At 44.5% G+C, this 22328-nt stretch overlaps 1 protein-coding gene across 2 annotated transcripts in view; it reads right to left on the reverse strand.

Moving 5' to 3' along the window:
• The window catches only part of TNPO1 (transportin 1), a 1170250-nt gene that overhangs the window by 587573 nt on the left and 560349 nt on the right, over positions 1–22328 (reverse strand). Inside the window, exon 9 of one of the 2 annotated variants that reach the window (XM_069224102.1) lies at positions 14416–14605. The exons of the other annotated variant lie outside the window; for it this stretch is intronic. Coding sequence (XP_069080203.1) covers positions 14527–14605 — 79 coding nt within the window. The 3' untranslated portion in view covers positions 14416–14526. Of the gene's footprint in view, positions 1–14415; positions 14606–22328 lie in introns of those variants that run through there. 2 annotated transcript variants of the gene reach the window in all.

Below are 22328 nucleotides of genomic sequence, written 5' to 3' on the forward strand. Positions count from 1 at the left end.
TCGATCTAGATGGTGACGGAGACTGGGAAGATGTCCTTTTTCAACTCTTGGGTTTTGAATGTCTGAGTAGTAAATTATGGATGGAGACACTGTTGGTATAGTACTTGCCTCTGGTGCTACCGGACGAGGTATTCTACTGATAGGTGGGATAGGTCTTGGTGGTAAGTCAAGCGGAGGAAGGTGTTCCTGAACTAGATAATTTTGAGGAATTACCAAGATTGGTCTAGTTCCTTTGTCATTATCAGACTCCAGAGAGTAAGAAATGTAAACATTAGATCTATCGGATTGTCTCGATGTCGATCTTCTTGACGTCATGTGACTCGATGGCGATCCTAACAGACATCCTGGACCCAGACCTTCTTGACTTCAAACGGTGGTGGGTCGAGCACAGTGTCAACAATGTCAATGTTGTCCTTTGTGGTGCTGGAGCGGTTGTTGATGTCGAAGGTGAAGAATGGTACCTGCCGTGTCCGAGGCGGCACTGTCATCATGCTAATCAACAGCGAGCACATCAGTGCAGGTGATTGGTTTGATGCAGACCGGTGTCTAGAATGGTGAGAATGACCTGAATGGTGATAATGATGATCATGGTGCTTTTTGAGTTCTCTCACTTGATCTTCCTCTATGGATGTCCTCATAGTAAGATTTTTTTTTGTCAGAGAAGGAACCAGTTTGTCCTTTGTTTTTTCTTCTCTTCCTCCTGGTGTAGGTTATCCAGCTTTCTTCTCAAGCAGATGTCCTCTCGATCTTTCGGGGCTCTTCTAGAACATTTTTGGCAAAATTCACAATACTTAATAGAGTGAGGCAGGCAGGCAAACACACTGTACTGAGAGTGGGTTTAAAGAGCCCCCCCACATGCAGGACACTTCACGAATAGTGAAAGCATTCTGAAGCAAAAAAAAAAAATTAAACTTGGTTGTAAAATGCTGCAAAATGTAAGGGGACCTCAAATATATTGAATGAGGCAAGAAAATGTAATTTCAAACTGAAAAGTTTAAGAATTAACTGGGTAAAGTAACCCAGAGAGTATTCCTGGGATCCTTACAGAATGACCTGGAAACACAACTGAGCCTGTAAGACAAACTGCCAGTACAGTGCATGCTGGGAAGGGACGAGTCTGGCTCCTTAAATTAACAGTGTATTCTTTTATACTCAGTAAACTCTTCACCTGAGAAGTTTTTTTTGCTTCATTTGCTGTACTTGCAAGTACTCTAAAGAACTGTTTCAATTTAAATGTATGGTTGCCTTGTAGTCAGGTGCTGCAAAGTGCTCTCTTTACATTGTTTAAACAACTTTTAAGACATAAAATATCAGTCGAGAAAGCACGCCTGTCAATCCTTTTGGAGGTAACTTTACAAGTTGAGAACTGAGGTACTACCTCCTACTAAAAATGTTATTTTCTCAAGATCTGAAGATAAAGTGTTCTGGCATACCAGCAGATGCATGGGAATATTCTGCGTTTTTGACCAACAGTGAGGATCCTACGATGCAGAAGAGAACAGCATATTGAGATTCAAATGTTTCAATACCAATATATATTTGACCTTCATCTAGTTCTCAAGTCATAAAAGGAATAAAATAAACAAGTGAAAAGTTCACTTTGTTGTACTATATTACATAAATGATATCCAACTTTCTTAAGGCTTGTCTAAAAAAGGACACACCATGAGCCATTAACAGTAGCCACAACTTTGAAGGAAACAGTCCTGGCAACAGTTTCAGTCTATCACACGGAGTGGGAGGGATGTTGTCAGATTTGCAAATTATTTTGTAGCTATAGTAAACTTCATTAATTTGGGAGGGACATCAGTAATTGTTAGGAAGCAAGGCTGGAGGCACTGCTTACCACTCTGTATTGATCATTCATGTAGAGGGTGGTGTGCAAAGCCCGCTGAATGTCGTGCATTCAGTGGAAGGTAAGCAGTCACCGCAGAGTGCTGGTGCTGTGTAGACTGAAGAAACATGCACACAGAGGACAGGTGTGCAGCAGCACCCTAGATGTGAACAAAGATTCTCAAGCAGGCCAAACTCATGCATGCTCTAAAGCGAACACTTGTATTTCACTTACACGTCTTAATGAAGTTATAGATGCCAAAAAGGCAACTTTCCATGAAAGACATTGCAAAGAACATGAATGCATGGGTTATCAAATGTCCAGGGCTCTAGGGCAGACAACGTTCAGGTTCCATATCGGAGCTGGAGGAACCTTGGGTGGAATAACTCTTAAGTCATTCCATAAATACCTCAATACAAGGAATTCTGAACAAATAAATATGTTGTCTGTTTTGGAGGTAAGCAGCTAAAGCTGCTAACTGAAACCTAATAGAGGAGTATGCTAAATTTGCCCTTTGTACATGTAGTAAATAACAAACAATGTCTAGTACTGACACTTTGAGAGGATCAATGACTAAGTTGACAGTAATATACAAAACATTTTCACTAGGTCCTGAAAATGACCCTGTGACTGAGACCACTGACGAAACACTCTGCTGTAGTGGATGCAGGTGTAGTCTTGCATGAAGAACAATGGCAATGCATAAAGCCATCATCCCTATTAGTTGCATCACTAGTTTCACTGTGTAAGTATGATTCCCCTGTAATTGAGACAGGAGATATTGAGAAGCCAAAGTTCTTGCTGGGTTTCGATATGCAATCCTGAATGAGTATTGAGAATTGCTCCCAGATAAGGGTGGTATTTGTTAGGGTTGAAGATGAGATTTGAGGTAGCTTATTGTGAATCTCAAAGTGTGTAGAGCATTTACTGTGTACTGTGTTTGCTGCTGGCATTTTTAGATGGTAATGGCTTTTATGACTCAGTAATCCAAGAATGGGAAAATGTGAATGTGTTGCCTTCTGAGAGAAACAGCTACTACAGTTAAGCTTTTTGTGAATACCCTGGAAGCGGTTGTTACCCTGAAAGTAGAACTTGGAATTGATAATGCTTTCTCGCAATGGCAATCATAGATATTTGCAGTGTGCTGTATGTATGGAAAATTGAACTAAGCATCTTTGAGATCTAATGCTGTCATTAAATCTCCTTGCTGTAATAGGGAAATAACATCTTGCAGAGTGATCATATGGAAATGCTCTGAAGGTATGTATAGGTTGAGAGGTCCAAGATAGAGAACTGGTCTTAAGGATCAGTCTTTCTTTGGTATAAGCAAGTATAGCGATTATACTCCTAACCCTTGTTGAGATAGGGGAACTGTTCTATAGCCCCTTTGAGAAGAAGAGACTGCACCTCTTAAGAGAATTAGATGGTCATGTGAGATGTTGTGAAAACGAGGAGGCATATTTGGTGGGGTGAAAATGAGTTCTAGACAATAACCATGTTGGATAAGTGATAGAACCCACTGGTCTGTGGTGATATTGGACCATTGGTGATGAAAAATGTGTAATCCTACTTCCACTGGAGATGTATGTGCTGTGGGAATCTGTAAAACATCACTGTTTTGTATTAGAGGGGGACGCTTCACCTCTCCCTTTATAATTTGAGCCTCTATAAGATCCTCTGAAGGAACCCCTGTTATAAAAATGTGTTGCTTGTTTTTTTTGTGAGGTGGAGGGCTCAGTGGATGATGTTTTGAAACCACCCCTAAATTGTGGCCTATGTGGCTTTAGCTGTTTCAGAGTCTTTCTTTAACTTCTCAATAGTGGTTTCTACCTCTGGGCCATTTAAATGCTCCTTTTCAAAAGTCCCTTTGACCTCTCCTGTGAGGTGATGGAATGTTCACTGTCTTCCTAATCAGAACTGACAGAATTAAGTTTTTGTAGCCTCAAGAATAGCCTCATCTCTCAGATGTGAGAGTTTTAAAGGAATATGTTAGACATTTTGTAGTCCATTACCTTGTGGGCAGGACGAAGGCAGTAGATACACGCCTAAAGTCTTCAGGGTGTAACCATTCCTTTTTTCTCCTGCTCGGACATATTAGTGCCCAGGTCAGAGAAATGAAACAGGAAATATCTTGGATGATCAAAAACAAGTAACAGCTGAATAAACTTAGCAGAACACAAGGAAACTACCATCACATGATGTGTAGTAGAAAATCTGAGGGACTTAGTGTTCTACTGGGTGATAGTACCTGATTACCTGAAGTTTGGGTCAGTTTTTTTTTTATTTTTTAAAAGGACATAGGCTATTAAAGTGATCGTTCGTTGCCATTATAGCCTATGATAATGATACATACTGCTTTATGATGGTACTGTGGAACTCCCATTTCGACAACAGGGAATGATTCAAGCATGTTAATCTATGAAAGATTCAATACTGGAGAGGCTCACCGACATGCTGTGCCAAGGTAATGATGATGAAAAGCAGTCTTCTTGATAGTAAGGAGCCACAAGGAGCAAATGTGAAGCAGTTCGAACAGAGTGCACATCAAGTAAGGACCAGATTAAGGTCCCACTGGGGCACTACAAAAGGAAAAGCCCTATGTTGAAGCCCTTTCAAATATCACATCATAACTGGTGATTAAACAAGGTGTCCTGATCTGACAATCGTAACAAGGCCTAAAGAGCTTAAAGATAAACTTTAACCGTGCTCACAGAAATCTTTGCTGAACAAGAGACAAAACAAATTAAAATTTCAGATAATTTGATATGGAGGGAATCAATCTGGCATGTGCAGCTTCAAACCACAAATGTTTCCCAATACAGGCGTATACAGTTTTTACTGAGGGACACCTGGCTGCCAAGACATCAACCATCTCTGGAGGAAGGTGTTCAGCTGTTGCTGCGTTATCTCCAAGCACAAAGATGGAGGACTGCAAAAGCTCGGGTGCAGAACCTTGCCCTGTTTCTGCAACAGCAGGTCCTCCCAGAGGGGCAGCCTGACCTGAGGACCAATGCTTAAGCCCAGGATTTCCAGATACCATACTCTGTGCCCAATATGGAGTCACCAGGATGATTTCAGTCCGGTCAGTCCTGATCTTCTTGTAAATTTTAGGTAGGCGAGGTATTGTCAGAAAGGCATACAGTATCTGAGAGAGAGAGAGAGAGACTACTTGGAAACTCGAACATGCAGAAGGCTGTTCTTTGCGGTGGTTAACAGATCTGGCCAAGGTTCTCAAAAATTTCAGTTGAGACCTTGTGCCACCTCAAGGTGTTACTGCACTCGTGACTAGCTAGGTGAAAACCACTGAGCTTGTCGGCCCTGGCATTTAAAGATTCTGCCAGTTGATTCACCAACAGGATAGTTTCTTGGGTATACAACCACTTACAGAGGGTCAAGGCCTCCTTGTATAGGACCATGGCCAACCTCACCTCATTTGTTACAGTACCATGTGGCGACAGTTCCGCCCAAAAAGCTACCGGAGACCACAGGCCTCTGATCTCCACTTCTCCCAGGCGGCCACACCAGCCCAGGAGAGAGACAATAGTCAGCACTGTCTGCTCTGGATGGGGAAGGGAGAGAGGTCTGCTGCAGGCCCAATAGTGGTCCAGCAACCACCATTCTTTGCAGTCTCCTATAAGACCTGAACATGGTCAGACAAGTTCCCTAGATGTTGGGCCCACTTACCTACAAGTCCCTACCATGGTACCCATGGTATGTAACTTAGAGGGATACCCCAAGGCTGCAGCACTGATTATGCAACCCTAGAGTTCCCCAAAGTAAAACACGTCTCTCAGGCTGCCATTATAGACTGGTAGAGAAGTCATGCACTGCTAGCCCGACTTTACCATTGGAAACAATTGCAAAACCACAATTTTCCCTGGACATGTGTGAGTAATTCACCCCTCTAGCAGGTGAGCAGAGCCTTAAACGCAGGGTGCATTATATGACAGAGGCAGGACATGTATTTTGCCTGTCCTGACAGTAAAACATGACAAACAACAGTTTTTACTGTGAAAAGACTTGGTCGCCTAATTGGTGAATACAGGGTTAACGGAGGCCGTTCACTTGTGCTAACTCCGGAAACAGTGCAAGTGGGCACTCCAAGGTATCAACCAACTTGGTACCCGAAGCCCGACTTGCATCTCAAGTCAAAATTAATGCAACCTGGTATAGTGTGCAGCTTTAGCAAAGCTGTCGCTTTGTTTGCTTTTAAACTTCTGTGCCTTCCTGGGCACACTTGGAGCCTTCTCCATGAGATAGCACACCTCCACAGGCAGGCAGAATGCAAACAACTCACAAAGAAGAACAATAAGGGATTGCAGGCCAGGGAGGCGTCACCTCTCTCCTGAAGGAAGATACTGGATGTTTGCCCCAAAAGGAAAGGTTCAAAAGTGAAGCTGCCTTTGAAAGTCAGGTGTGTAGAACTGTGGGGAATATGCTGCCCCATTGTGGAGGTTGACTGGCACATGAGGGAGAGAGGGGAGATCAGTTGCCAAACTGGTTTCCCCAGGGGCATGTAGCCCTGAGGTAGTCACACCCCAGGGGTGAGCTAGGGCTGTCTGTTCACCAAGAGAGGTGTCTCGCCATCTTGGTAGTGGGTAGAATTGGACCGCCAGTTACCACACTTCACAGGAAGAGGTCACTGGGCAGGTGGGAGCCTGGTAGGCCATTGGCTATCAATCGCATCCTTCCCGGAGGTAGTTTTCCGAGCATAAGAGGGGCACCTCTGGCACCCAGACCTTAGATTTTGACAGCCTTGGAAGAAGGACCGAAGGAGGTGTTAGGGCAGGCCTTGGTTATGGAAGCGGAGGTCTAAGTGGTTGGTGGAGGTAAGATGGGGTACTCCAGATGGAAGGCATCTGGACTCCTTGGGGCCCGAAGGGATACCAGAGGGAGTCGGCACAGAGCATGATCTAACCTGGTGTGGCTGAAGGCCTGAAAACTTTGTTTGTGCCAGAACCATCTGTAGACTTGGCTCAGAAGTCGGCCGACTTCAAAAGCGAAATCAATAGGAGTGGCACCACCTCTGCATCTGTTCAGGAGAATGAGAGTATTACGAGGGAGTGAATTCCCCACTTCAACTTCTTGTGTTTTTTATGCTTACCTGAGGACTTGGGAGTGGCAATGAAGACTAACCTCTGGAGCAGTTCCGGGAATGGGAACAAGAGTGAAGTGTGGAGGCAGGGCAAGACTTGGAACGATCCTCTAGAGGAGGCATTTTATGATTTGTGAAATAGAGTTTCACCTTGCATTTCCCGTTGGCCTTCAGGTTCATGGATGCACAGTCTCTGCAGGCCTTGAAGTCCTAGCTTGACCTCAGGCACCACAGGCACACCTGATGAGGATCTGTTTCAGATATTTGTTTGCAACAAAGAGTGGGAAGAGGACATGCTACTTGGGAATAAAGATACACCAAGAAGTGATGAACAATGTGTGGTGGATAATCTAACTTCAGATTGATCACCTTTATAATATCCCCATACACCGTCCTGGATCCAGAAAATTAAACAGCACAGCTCCTGCATGCCGGTAGGTGGCCTGGTGCAGCCTACCATCGACCAACTCCACCCTATAACTGACTTGAGCCACAAAGGTACCATTCATGCCTGTTGGTGTCAGTTTCTTCCTGGACACTAACAGCACCCTCAGACACAGAGCTAAAAAAACAAACTGTTCGTACCGGTGTGCAGATCTCTAATTTTGGACCTTTTTCGATGGAAAAGAGTCCATTCCACAAAAGAAGGAAGAAAGGCAGTGAGGAATCTGTGGTTAACTGGAGTGTCAACTAGAAAGAGTGTTGTCAAACATTGTTCTTCTTATGCATACTTTCAACAGCAGATTTCTCACCTTTACAATAGAAAACAAAGCTATAACTCTACCTGTGGTGGGTATGTGGAATGACTCAGATCTAAAAGTCCTGCAGGACCAAAGGTCCAAAAATGCCCTTCATGTCACACCTAGTCGTAACAAATGAATTAACAAAGCAATTAAAAAGATTTGCTTTCAAGGTTTAGAAGAGTGCTTATTGGCTTAGTTTAGTTATGAATATTTATGTGACTATCAGGATTGTGACATTTCCGATGTGTTATCACTATGCATGCCATACTGAATTTGCACTTTTTAAAAATTACTTATGCAAAAAATGAGCAGAAAAATCCCTGGTTTTGGGGGTGAGTCAAAAGACTTTTCCTTTCGCTCTAGAGACGCTGTCAGTGTTATGCTTTTGCTGCTCACTAAGATTTCTGATAATGTACTTTGTATCCAAGTCTCCATAGCATATTTTTTTCCATTTGTCTATAATGCCTATTTTGAGATTTTGTAATAAAACTCAGTTATTGAGTGCTCCCAGTCACTATTTAATTACTCTGCAAAACTGATTTTCTGGGCCTGATGTCAAAGGATGGTGACTTATTGCCAGATAAAGGGTGCTGGAGCCAAGCCAGCTGTGGTAAATTGTGGGGTGATCAAACGACTGGGGTGCAGTAAAATACTAGAGTTCTGCTCCCACACTTCAATCCAGCCTTCTGGACGCAAATCTTAGCCAGCGTATCAAATTTATCCTTCAATAGGAAGTTTTAAAATGATGTTACAACTTGCCACACATGGACAAAAGATTGATTCTGCCCTCCACAGGGTTGTTTAATACCATTAGGGGCAAACTATAATGGCAAGGAGGCTCCTGCTGGAGGGGCTGGAGACTGGGAGTTTCACAGTCTCTGCGGGCTGGATGTTGTCTGGATCCAAGACCCCTACGCCAAAAGGACCGGGGTGCTGGGCCTCTAAACTACTTGTAAGTGAAACTCCAAGTGATTACTCGAAAGGGGCAAAATTGGTGGGCATAATGCCTCAAGGCTGTTCAGAAACCAAGGCAGCACTCAGTCGTTTGATTTACTTTTGGGTGCTCAAGGCCGGAGTCTGCTTTCTCGTCAAAAATGGTACTACCGGTTAGAGGGCATATAAATGAGCGACGCCTGGATGTCACCCAAAAAGCCTGTGAATCTTATCCATGTGTGGGGCAGGAGCACCAAGCTAGTTCAGACAGCTCTGCCTAGTAAGTTTGTTCTGTCCAGGCCCGACTGCATCTCAAACACTCAAAAGGTGATAGGAGGAATGCTTGCAATTTGTCTAACCACTAGCAATCACTCTGTATAGCATCCCAAACCATCATTCTTCTGCTCACCATGCCACCTCAGCTTCGACTCAGCCTTATGGCAATCCGTCTTTACCCTGCTCCTCATGGGAACAGTCGTGCCTGAACTGCCAAGTCAGGTCCTCACTGAACCAGAAGAAAAAAAAAAAAAAAACTCAACCTTATGACATTTGGCAGTATCCTGACCATCTTGAATTCTCTCTGCCAAGTTGGCTCTGAAACTGCTGGTAAGATCTATGTGACCATTTCCCATATTACATGAGTGTATCTACCCAGCCAGCGGCTGATGCTGAATGACTGAAGTGTGAGGCTAGCCAATGAGAACATGCTCTTTACAAATGCCTTGATTTTTACAAAGGGGAGGGAAAATGCCAGATTACCTGGCTCCATGACGCTGCACCTTAGTGAGGCTCCTTATGCCGGCATATCAATCTGTCCAACTCTGAGTGGCACCGAATGCCAAATGAATCACTGGAGACATCATGCATCACCATAAAGTGTACTGACCTTGTTGCCGCAGCCCGGTTTTAGGGTTGGGAGTTTGACCAGTAAAAACAGCGATCGGGACGGCCTAGACCAGTTCAAGATGGTGAGCCCTGCCATACGGCAGCAGCTGGTTAACAGCCTGGTGGAGAAGATTTTTGGTGGGCCAGAATAGCCTTTTGACCCCGAGTAGCGGAGCGGGAGAAAGTGCCCACTGATATGAGTTGCAGTCTTCGGAGGATGCACGGCCTCGGAAATGTTGCAAAGCTGGCAGGAGACTTAGAAACAATGTTGCTGAAGAAGCCTTTCTTCTTGGATGCAGCTTGTCGGGCGAAGTTCTGGAGGCCAGAAGTCGAAGCAGAGGTTGCAGAGGAGTCCTGCTGGAATCTTGCAAGCCGAATCTGAGGAGCCACCCAAGAGGGAGACACTAAATAGCCCTGAAAGGGTGATTGGTCACCTAGCCAGGTAAGCACCTATCAGAAGGAGACTCTAACATCACCTGCCTGGTCTGGCCACTCAGATGCTTCCAGAGTTCCCTGCCAACCTGGGAAACAAGATGTCAGAACCCAGGGATGCACTGGAGGAGCTCTGGGCACCACCCCTGGGGTGGTGATGGGCAAGGGAGTGGTCACTCCCCTTTCCATTGTCCAGTTTTGCGCCAGAGAAGGGACTGGTTTATGCACGGAGGGCACCAAATGTGCCCTTCAAAGCAAACCAGTGGCTTGGGGAGGCTACCCCTCCCAAGCCAGTCACAACTATTTCCAAAGGGAGGAGTTGTTACCTCCCGCTCCCAAAGGAAATCCTTTGTTCTGCCTTCCTGGGCTTGATCAGATCAAGCAGCAGGACGACAGAAACCTGTCTGAGGAGTGGCGGCAGCTGAGCTGCCCGGAAAACCCTGTAAGACAGATGGTAGCAATGCTGGGAGTCCTCTAAGGAGCCCACCGAGTGCATTGAATCATACTTCCAATATTTGCAACAGTATTGGGGTATGATTCCAAACATGGCCAGGTTCGGAGTTACCATTATGCATGTACGATAAGTGGCATTGCCGCACTCACAGAGTTCAGGAAAATTGATCTAGCGTTTGTGGGGGCACCTCTACTAGTGCAGGGGTGCTGCCCTCACACAGGTACCTACACCCTGTCCTCTGGGCTGAGAGGGCCTACAAAAGGGGTGACTTATAGTGACCTGCTGTAGTGACCTGTAGTGAGAACTGGTGCATGCACCCACTTCACACAAGCTGCAATGGCTGCAGAACCCTTTGCATTGGCTCCTTAATGGGTGGCAGAATAACTGATGCAGCCCATAAGGATCCCCTATGCCCTGGGTACCATATACTAAGGACTTATATGGGGGGACCAGTATGCCAATTGTGGGGATACAAAGTTACCAGTAACCAAATTTAGAGGGCAGAGCACAGTCACTGGGGTCCTAGTTAGTAGTCAAACACACTGACAAGCAGAGGCTACTTTCCTACAGCACCCCAGACCTATAGTCGCCTGTCTGTTGAACTTTTAAGGATAGGGGCATTATTCTACATTGTGCACCCATTGTGTTACTGGGTCCTGGAACATTAAGGGGAGCCCAGTTAATATCTAACTGGATTAAACCTCCACCGTGTAATGCCAACATGAAACATTCATGACAGTGAAGCAACACCAGCGCCACCTCAATATCACACACATCTTACTTTTTGACTTGGAGGCCCACTTCTTGGCAACAGCATCAGAAGTGTGGGATTGGTTGGAGTGGTGGAGCCACTCAATGCCTGAGTCATGGGATATGTACCATATCACTCAACGGCACGCAGTAAACCTGGTACCGGCCACGCCCCAAGTTGACTCCCTCTCGGGTGGAGGCGCAGAGACAAAGTGGTGGCAGAACTGCAAAACTGTGGCCCTCTCAGCTTGCAGAATCATTGGGCGGCACTGGACAGAGACGCTGAACATTAAGATGAAAGCACACCCGCCTCTGGAGAGGAACCAGAGGGGTTTGCCAACCCAGTGTTCACCCTTAAGACTGAAGATGAGATCCCATAAAGACGGTGGAGGTCAGGCTTGACTTAATGGGGTTGACCCAGGCACAGAGGAGTAGATTCAGCCTGGACTGGCACACCCCTGGGCTGCCTTACAATACAGCAGCGTGGTCCAGCACTTATGGGACCATATTTTTGACAGGTTCATTTAGCATGATGAACGTGGTGGGAAGGGGGACACAGACATCTCAAGACATAGGGATGGTGGATAGAAGTGAATTCGCAGTATGAGGTGATAGGGAGGGTGGGTGGGGTTGGGAGGGATTCAGTGTGGGGGTTTCGGAGGAATGGAAGGATCAATGGACAGGGAGAGGAGGTAGCCCGTTAGAGGGTCCTGAGACAACCCTCAATAACCTCAGCACACACACCAAGAGAGCGGGTCTCTCAAGATCTTGGAATGTCAATGGTCTTGGCAATAATTTGAAATGGGTGGTGCTCAAACCTTGCCTGGCACTCCCTTATACTTCACCAGGAAATGCATCTGGCAGGCAACAACTGTGGGTTCATTGGGAGGGGCCGATTCAAAACCTTTGTTCATGTGGGCTACTCCACAGAATCTTGAGGGATGGGGGTATGTGACCATAGGTCCTTATCCTTCCTGGTGGTTAAAACATGGGTGGACTCCTGGGATACTGGGTTGCTGTAAAGAGTAGGCGGAATGGAGACTGTTAGTGGTTGCATCTTGGCATCTCCCCCAGGGCCTTCAGGAGGACGATCTGTAAAAGATGAGGGAGTGGCTAAGATCCCTTACAAATTGTTGGAGGGAACCTACGGATACAGTACTTCACACCGTAGGGCCACTCTGGGATGATTTAAGTCATTGTAATTTTTTGGATGCCCCAGGATTAAACATATGGCAGACAAGGCACCTGGGGGTCCAGTAGTATTCCTAGTCTTTCAACATGGAACCCTCACTGGCGTAATTAGATTTCCTCGTGCCTACACCCCAATGTCACAGACATCTCAACATGGCTTTTTAATTGAGGGGCGTTTCAGGAAACTCCCCACTTCTTACTGAACTGTGGTACCCAGGCAGTCATGCTGGCACCTCGATCCTTGGCAATTAACTGATTGTGCCACTTGGAAACCGATTCAGGAGGAAACCTGTAGCTACTTTCAGACAAACAAGAGGTCAGTGGCCTAAGAGCTGACTTTCTTGGAGGCCTACAAAACAGGGCTGCAAGGACAAATTTCCCATAGTGTAGGGAAGAGATGGTAGAGGTAGGCCAAAATACTAGTGTTGGAAGTGGGAATACAGCTGGGAGAGGCGACTTACATGAAGGCCCCAGGCTCTGACCCAGATGACCGTTCGTCTAAGCTCAGGGATAGGGATCTCCAAACACTGCTGCAGGAGCCCAGAATCTGTGTAGGGCTAAGCAAAGTAGGATCTACGAGCAAGGGGACAAGACAGGACATGGTTGGACTGACTGGCGAGGAGGGACAGTGTTGGGTGATGAATATCCGCACCTCTCAGGGCATGCTAAGTGGCATGACAGAGGGCACAGCACAGGCTTTTCCTAACTTATTATGGGCGTTATACAACCCACATCTCCAACAGGTGGCCAGGAAAGATTTGCCCAATTTCTTCGATGTCCCAGTCCCCTGCTTGGAGAGATCTGCCAGTCTGTCTTTGGAGACAGACATTTTAGGCAGTGAGACTGCAGAGGTAATTTCATACCTCAAAGTAAGTGTTTCTCAAATGAGAATTTACCTTAAAAACAAAATACAGGAGGCATCTGGCAAAAAATTAAACGGTTGCTTTAATTCAACATTACCGCCAGGACAGGAGTTACAGAATCGTGGTCTGAGGTCCGTCTCTTGGAGCACATTGAACTAACGCAGGTTTTACACATTTCTCTGGATACAATAAAGTCATAAAAACATTCATTTCTTGGTAAAAAAAATGAGAACAGCTGACAGAGACGTAAAGATTGTGTTACCCTATAAGCATCTGTTTGTGGCACATAGGGCTGTCAATATACATGCTCTGCATACTTCTGCCATCTAGTGTTGGGTCCAAATATGTACAAGTTGTTTTTCTTTGAAGAAGTCAGAGTCACGCGGTAAACTGACCCCTGCGGTCGGTGATCCTGCACATGGGCATTGACTCCATTGTTATATTGTTTTCCCGCAGTCGGGTGAGACTAGAGTATGAATATAGTGTTAGTAAGAGATACCCATGCATGTGAAATGTAACAGAAATACAACAGCCAAAGGTGTCCGGACAGGTGGGTGAATCTACAGCACTACATGCCACAAACCGATGCTTACAGGGTAACAATCCATTCAATGGCATGTGTATTTGCATATACACTCTACATAGACTAAAGCAGTACGGTCCCAAAAGCAGTTAGTAACCAGTGTGCGTTGCAGTTGATTACGAAGCACAGCTTATCCAACATTTGCCTGTTGCCGTGCAAAGACATTCGGACAGTAATATTTGGTAAATGTGTGTTGATTTGACCATGTGGCTGCTTTGCATACATCAATAATTGGTATGTTTCCCAAAAAAGCAATAGATGCACCTATTTTACGTGTTGGGTGTGCTCTAGGACAGTGGCTCCCAACCTTTTGACTTTTGGGACCCCCCACTTTATTGTTACTGGAACCCAGGGACTCCCACTGAATCATTATTGAAATTCGAGGACCCCCCACTGAGTCATTAACGAAAGCTGGGGACTTAGTTAATATTATTTAATTTACTAAGCAGTCGCGGACCCCCTGAGGAGGCTTCACGGACTCCCAGGGGTCCCCGGACCACAGGTTGGGAACCACTGCTCTAGGAGGTACGGGTAGAGATCTTTTAGCTTTAGTATAGCATGTTTGTATACACGGGCTCGAAAAATCCCAACACTCGCTATGGCAAGTTTATTTTATGAGGCCGAGCTATTTTGAGATTCCATTCGGCCCATCAGGCGAGTGGAGAAAAACAGGTGTTCTGTTCAGTCAGAAACTGAATTAGTAATTAAGATGCCTTTAAATCTTATTCTTGTCACATTTCTGTTCAGAGTCAGAGGTCAAAAGTCAGTTTGTCTTCTTGTAATGCAAATACTTTTCCTTGTGACTGCAGAGTTCCAGGATTTTGTAAGGTGAACTGTCTGACCTATGGGAAATGAAAGGCTTTTGGTATCAGGTTTTTACTAACACACAACATATATATAACTAAGTCAACTTTACAAACATTTCAAAATATATTTCAGTAGCTGTGAAAGACCATTTGTATGTGATGAAAACAATATTTTAATAGAATGAAGAAAGTCATAACACAACATTCTGAAACCAAATTTTCACAGATTAGTGTTAATACACTATATAGTTTTATTAGTAAAGCTGCAAGTTAGTGGGGAGGGTTTTGGACATTACTTGGAAATTTGCTATCTGTAAATGACAGTGTGCTACCACATCATAGAAATATATTTATTAAAAGTGAGTGTTTAAACCAACTGAGAAACATTCCTGCCCTGATGGCAAAGCTATTAGTAAACTAAGTGGCAAGTCGTGTATGGATCATGTGTACCCTATATGTGGGCTAGATTTATTAAACATGGAGCAAACGTTTAGTGCATTTAATCAAACAAAAGAGGATTTATTTATTTTTTACAGCAGAAATGCTGAACATATATTTGAAGTTATACTCATGTGAGAATGAAGAAAAAGGTGACAAATATTTGCCTAGGATCACACAATTTGAGACCCGTTTCCGGGTCAAGTACATTACATTTAGGTCGAGTATTATTCAAGCTACTCGGCCTGTAGCTCTAGAAACATTTTCATGATTATACGAGGCCTGATACATTTAATTATCCATCTTGAGAGGCCTGCTTTAGATATAGAGTTTCCTGTGAGTGGAGGTGGAAAAGTCACAAAAAGTTGTTTAGTGTTACGAAAGACTTTAGTTCTATCAATGTAGTACATTAATGCTCTTTTAACATCTAATGTGTGTAGTGCTCTTTCAGCAACTGAATCACGTTGAGGAAAAAACTGGAAGCTCAACTGAATGGTTCAGGTGGAATGCTGAAACCATTTTTTTTTTAAAGAAACTCTGGGTTCGTACTAAGTACTACCCTACCATCATGTACCTGGAAAAAGGTTTTTTCTAAAGTTAATTCCTGAAGTTCACTCACACGTTGTAGTGAAGTGATTGCAACCAAAAGGCTACATTCCAAGAAAGAAACTGGATTGGACATTTATGTAAAGGTTCAAATGGAGGTCCCCTAAGTCTGGTAAGCATGATATTAAGATTACATGTTGGTGTTGGAGGCACCGTGGGTGGAATCACTCTTTTAGGACCTTCTATAAATGGTTTAAAAACTGGGATTTTTAATAATGTTAAATGTTGCCTGTTTTGTAGATAAGGTGATACTGTTGCCAAATGCAGTCGTACTGATGAATATGCTAGGCCACAAGTTTGCAAGTAGAGCAAATAGGAAACAATATCTTGAAAATTACATTAAACAGATCAATTTTTTTGTTTTGACGATAAATATCAAACCTTTTCCAATTATCGGCGTAGCATGCTCTAGTTGTGGGTTTGTATGCTTCCTTAACAATAGTCATGCATTCAAGAGGTAAGTGAAAATATCCAAATTCTATAACTTCAGGAGCTAAATCGCATGTCTGAGTTCTTTGGGATTTGGGTGTCTGATTTCTCCATGACTGATGAGAAGATCCAGGCGTAGGGGAAGCTTCTTGTGTATACATACTGAAAGTTTGAGTAGTGCTGTGAACCAGGGTTGACGTTCCCAAGTGGAAAAGCAAATATCCCTGACCAATTCATCCATAGAGCACTGCCCTTGGAGAGGGGGCGCGGGAGCCTGGGGGCAAAGTTTGAGCCTTTTCACTTGTTTGCTGTTGTGAACAAATCTGTGTGTGGAAATCCCCACTGATGGAAGTATTTTTGTAGGACTTGAGAGTGGAGTTCCTACTTGTGGACTTGTTGCCGCGTCCTGCTGAGCAGGTGGATAAGATCGTTGTCGGACCCTGGGAGGTGTTCTGTCAGCAGTTGAATGTGGTGTCAAATTGCCCAATGCCAGATTGTCTGAGTTAGTTGAGACAACTGTAGAGTAACACCCTCCCGCCCCCAGTTTTTGTAAATAAAACATGGTTGTTGTATTGTCTGTCATGACTACAACAGTCTTGTCTTGGAGATGAACTAGAAAGGCTTTGAGTGCTAGGTGAATTGCCTGAAGCTCCAAATAGTTTGTTGTTGAGCTTGACGCTTGGTGTCCCCCTATCCCCTGTATTGAAAGATTGGGAAGATGAGCACCCCCCATCCTGTAAGTGAGGCATCTGCTGTGAGATCAAGCTGGGAAACAGAATCTAAAAATGGCTGCCCTTCTGTCAAATTTTGTGTGTTCCACCATTGCAGAGAAGAGTGGGTGCGGCTGTCTACCAACACTAGATCATGTATCTGACCCTTTGCTTGAGACCATTGACTCACCAGACACTCTTGCAGTGGAAGCATGTGTAATCTTGCATATGGGATTATTGCAATAAATGATGCCATCATCCCAAGAATATTTTGTATTGTTTGTACTGGAACATGTTTATTGGAAAATAGTTGACTCAAAGTTGTTATGTTTTGAATTCTGATTGGATTGGAGGGGGGGGGGGGGGGGTAGGCTAATCCTAAAAATATGTTGAGAACAGCTCCTTGCTAGGGCTGTATCTGGGACGGTTGTAGGTGTGATGTTTGTACGTTCATGGTGAATCTTAACTGATGTAGAAGATGAATGGTTGTCTTTGTCTGCTGCAGACATTGCTGAAGGGAACTGGATTTGATACACCATTCTCCCACACATGGGAAGACTTGAATGATTTGTCTGTTTAGATTCACTGCAGCTACTCTGGGCATTTTGTGAATACACAAGGTGCAGTTGTTACTTTGAACTGGTAATGTCTGCCTTGAATAACAAATCTGAAATGTTTTCTGTGTGCTGGATGTATTGAGATGGGGAATTAGGCATCCTTTAGATCCAGAGCAGACATTAAGTAAGTCTCCTTGTTGAAATAGGGGTATTACATCTTGTAGAGTGACAATATAAAAATGCTCTGATAGGATGTATTGATTCAGTGGTCTGATATCTAGAATTGACAGGGACCCATCTTTTTTGGGAAAGAGAAAATACAGAGAATAAACTCCTTTTCCCCTCTGATGATTGGGAGCTCACTCTATTGCTCCTTTGTGGAGAGCCTGTACTTCTTGATTTAGCAATTGGAGCTGTTCTAGAGAAAGTTTGTGCTTTTTTGGCGGTATATTGGAAGGTGTGTTTATTAACTCCAGGCATAACCATGTTAGATAATGTCCAACACCCACTGGACTGTTATATTTTGCCAGCTGGGTAAAATTGTTGCAGACATCCCCCGACAGGTGATGTGTGATCGGGGGAATAGAGAGAGAGTCACTGGTTTGAGATGTAAGAGGTGGTGCAAGTGGAGGCACCTCGTCTTCAACCTTTGGAATCGTTTCCCCTATATGATCCTCTATTGAAACCTCTTGAAGAGGATGGTGAATGCAGCTGTCTGAAAGAGGTAGATGATCCTGATGCTATTACTTTGTTTTGAAAGTTGTTTTACGAAAGGAGCCTCAGCTTCCAGGAGTCGCATCCACTCGCAACATCAGCATATTTTTTTTTCTTCTAGGGCTTGGTCTACGCTTGTATCGAAAAGGTGTCTCCCACCCAGCCACCCCACCCCCTGGAATTTAACATTTGTTGGACTTCAGGTTTAAAACCTGACATACTCAGCCATGCGTGACAATTAAATTATTCACTTGTGTTTATTCCCCTGGCAGCTTTGTCTGCAGCATTAACAGCAGATTTAATGCAGCTGTTGGAAATCAACTTGCCCTATTCTACAAGTTTTTGTTCCTTCTTTTAAAATTCTTCTGAGAGATGTTGAACAAGATCTTCCATCTCGTCCCAGTGGGCTCTATCATATCTTCCCAATAGGGTTTGTGTGTTGGCAATCATCCAGTGGTTGGCTGATTGAATCACCACCATTTTACCTGAAGCGTCAATGAGCTTTGACTCTTTGCCTGGAAGAGGTGTGCCCCCAGACGTTTGAGAATTAGCGCTTTTACAAGCATTAGAGACTATACAGGAATCTGGTGAAATCTGTCCCTTAATATGAGCAGGATCTGGTGGGGCTGATATATACATACATAATTTATTTTTAACTCAACCCTGGGTGTAAATATTCAGGCACGAACAGGGTCTTTAAAAATTTCCTCCGCATGCCACGTCATGCCTTTTAACATGGGTAGCTACTGAGATGCCCTAATGGTGTAAGAAAGGGTTTCAAATAGAAAATCATCTTCTATAGTGTCTTTCTGCACTGAGACCTGATGATATACAGCCACCCTAGTTACCAGCTTATTAAAAGTTTTCGTCCAGGGCTCGGTACAGCGCATCAGTGCTTGAATTTACGTCTGATAAGCAAATATACAGTCGCCAAGCGCTGCCCACTGTACCTAGCTTTTATGGACTTGTCAACTGCTTTCAATAGCTTGAACAGAAGCAAGTTATGGCTGATGCTAATTAATTTAGGATTAGATTTTGCCCTAGTTATCTTTCTGCATGACCTCCATGAAAATCTGGGCACCAGGGTGCGATACAGTCAGTGTGGCGAACTATCCGACTCAGATCCAGAATCCAGAATAGAAAAGGCCTCCTCTTCTGCTGAAGTAGCCTTATGGAACTCTTCCTGTAGCTCGATGTCCTAGAGAGCAAAGATATCTGGTGTGTCCTTGAGGACTTTTCGCTGCATTTCTCTTTGGTGTGCCCGACGATTCCAAAGCGTCCTCGACCAAAATGATCGACAGGCATTACAGTCCTCTTTTTTATGATCCGGTGATAAACAAAGGTTACACACCGAGTGGAGGTCTATGTTGGGGTATTTGGCGTGGCAACTAGGCCAAAAACAAAAACGTGTCTGTTCCATCAGTAGCTCATTTCAGTTAGATATTAAAGCGTGTAGAGAGAAGTATGATCGAGCAAGGCCCAAAGGCCGGGGAAGGAGTACGGCGACCTGACAAAGTGTGTTTTGTGTCCTGTTAGCAGTATGTGAATGAAACACGATACCAATGAGTATAGAAAGTCAAATTTATTCTGAAAGGGCTCGAAACCAGAGCACTGAAAAACACATCCAAACCCAAAGGCAGAAAGATAATCTAACAATTGAGTTGATGCCCATGCGCAGTATCACCGAAAGGAGGGGTCACTTTACCTTGTGACTGACGACGTAGAAAAAAAAACTTGTACACATCCAGCCCCAACACTAGATGGCAGAAGTATGCAGAGCATGTGTATCTACAGCTACACATGCCATCGAACATACAGTTCCAGATAGGGAATGCAGGTGGACCTCAACCTGGGTTGGACATTATGTGGGCCAGCGAATAATTGTCAGGATGTCTAGCCTGAGGGTTGCATTGTCACTGCGTGTGCTGTGTCCTGATTTGCTAAGTGTACTTAACTACAAGTGGCATCAAACTGGATGGTGGTTTGGGAATGTATGCATCCTTCTGGTCATGTGCACTTTCTTGCGACAAATCTCCGGGGACCTTTGTAGTGTTGCTGTTTATCTGTTGGATCGGATTTAAATTTCACTGCAAGTTTGCCTGTCTGCTGTTACCCCACCGGTGACTTGTCAGTCACTAACCTTCAGGCCTGGGTCGCAGAGCCTGCCTTACCACGTACCTACATGCTGGAGTTAACGGATTGTTTTTAATGGGGGAATCCAACAGTGGTGATGTAACTTCATATGTGTATGAAAATGTATTGCTTGTATATAAGAATGTCTTACTGTCATGCACATCGTCATTATTTAATCTAATATCAACATTCCCCCCCTGGTTGAATTTTCAACTACACCAAACCCACAAGTCATGACAGTGACAGTGTCTGCTTTCTATTTGTACTCTACCCAATTTGGCGAATGAATTTTTACAGCAGGAAACCGCCAATTGTAGGAAACCACACAAAAACAGTAAAACAACGAAAATGGCCAACAATGACGTGCACAATCTGGTCAGCTACAAGGGGTGCCAGGAGAACCAGTTCGTAAACCACTCCTGCTCAGGGGCACCTCCCTCCTCACGCTCGTCTCTCTGCAGTTGGCACAATGCTTGAATGGCAAGTATCAAGGTTCCATTGGCCATCTTACTTTTGGGTATAAAGGTGCAGCAGGATGCACCCATCTTTGCACACTCTCCACCCTCCATTGCGATCATCAAGTCCAAGACATACCGATTTTGCAACACCGTGAGGTGGGTGGCTTGCAGTTCTTTTACTGCATTAAAGACGAGATCAGTGCTTTCCATCATTTTGAGCATCTACCACCGGGTTATCTACAACCAGCGGGCATTTGTTTTTGTCGGCAAGGTGAAGAAGGGTATAGACCCGCCCCACCCCCGATACTTGAGCATCAGTGAACAGTCTAGTAATCAGTGCTCTTCTCCTTCGAGCCTGATGAAACAGTGCAGTTTTCGCCCTCAGCGGGTGTTGGTACAGTTCAGACTGATCTTCTCCGGGGATGACCAAGGCTATGGTGTGTATGGTGTCGAGGAAGCAGAGGCCACACCATCTGGGCAAGAGCTGGGTGAAAGCAAACTCACTGCACTGCCAGTAGGCGACCATCAGTGTGGAGGTGCCCCATTGCATGTCCAGAATGTGCAGTATTGTGCCACAATTCTCGTTTGTGCATTGCAGAATGGTCTCCAATGCCTCTGAAACATAAGGCATACAATGCGTTTCCGGTACAATTAGGGGTTGCCCGTTCCATTCTATTCACGTGTACCTACCTCAGTGTCCCAGATCTTCTGAAACATGCCATCTATGCTGTTATTTAACCATCCCCTACGAGACCCATTTCCCTTCATGTCATCGAGGAGGATGGCCAAGCACTGAAACTCCATGTCTGGGGTCCATATGTTATTAATAAAGACAGCCCCAGACTCGCTAAGGGCCACCATGGGACCACAGATGGAAGCGGGAGCAGACATATTGTGCGTTGGTTGGATGGTTTAGCTACGTCCAAGAATCTCTTCTTGTGAAAATCACGGGGCCAAACAGTGTTCTATTTTATAGCTCCTTTCCTGTGCATTCTGTCTAGCTCTGTTTGGATATCGCTAGGCACAAAAAGAAGGTACAGTGCTGAAGGACTAGTGTCGTAACAGGTCATATGTATCACTATCCTATGGGGTTCTACTCTATTAAGTTGTAATTTGGCCCTAATTCTACACAGGTACAAATGGAGAAGGTATTTTGCTTTTTCAGGGGCTACCTCTTGGGATAAGTATAATCTATCTATGCCTTCTAAATGTGGTATCAGCAAACACATAACACGACCCAGCTGATGTCTTGGAGCACACGGCGGTCATGTGCTTATACCACATGTTGTGTAAGAGAGCGCTTTGTAGTGCATGTGGGATGCTAGTGTTGGGTTTGGTGCAATTAAAGGTGACATGAGTGAGGTCCCTACACAAGCATAGTGACGTTTTTCGGATAGACTCCATCAGATCAAACTGCTCTTTGGAAATACATGTATGAGGTAGCATCCCTAACAATCAGAGAATGTATAAATGCATGAAAACACAATCTAAACATTACTGTAGGTCGAGGTGATTACAGCTAAAATGGCTTGTGGTGCTCAGTGACACGGGTAACCGGCTGGAAAACCATTCGGAAAATTCTTTGGATCAAGGCATGGTACGGGATCCCATTGGGGATGTCTGTAGGAAGTTGACTCTATATATACACTATCTCAAAGTGAGAGATAGTGTGCACAGAGTCCAAGGGTTCCCCTTAGAAGTTGATAGTGGAAAA

Source organism: Pleurodeles waltl, chromosome 1_1, assembly GCF_031143425.1.
Source record: "Pleurodeles waltl isolate 20211129_DDA chromosome 1_1, aPleWal1.hap1.20221129, whole genome shotgun sequence".
Taxonomy (NCBI): domain Eukaryota; kingdom Metazoa; phylum Chordata; class Amphibia; order Caudata; family Salamandridae; genus Pleurodeles; species Pleurodeles waltl.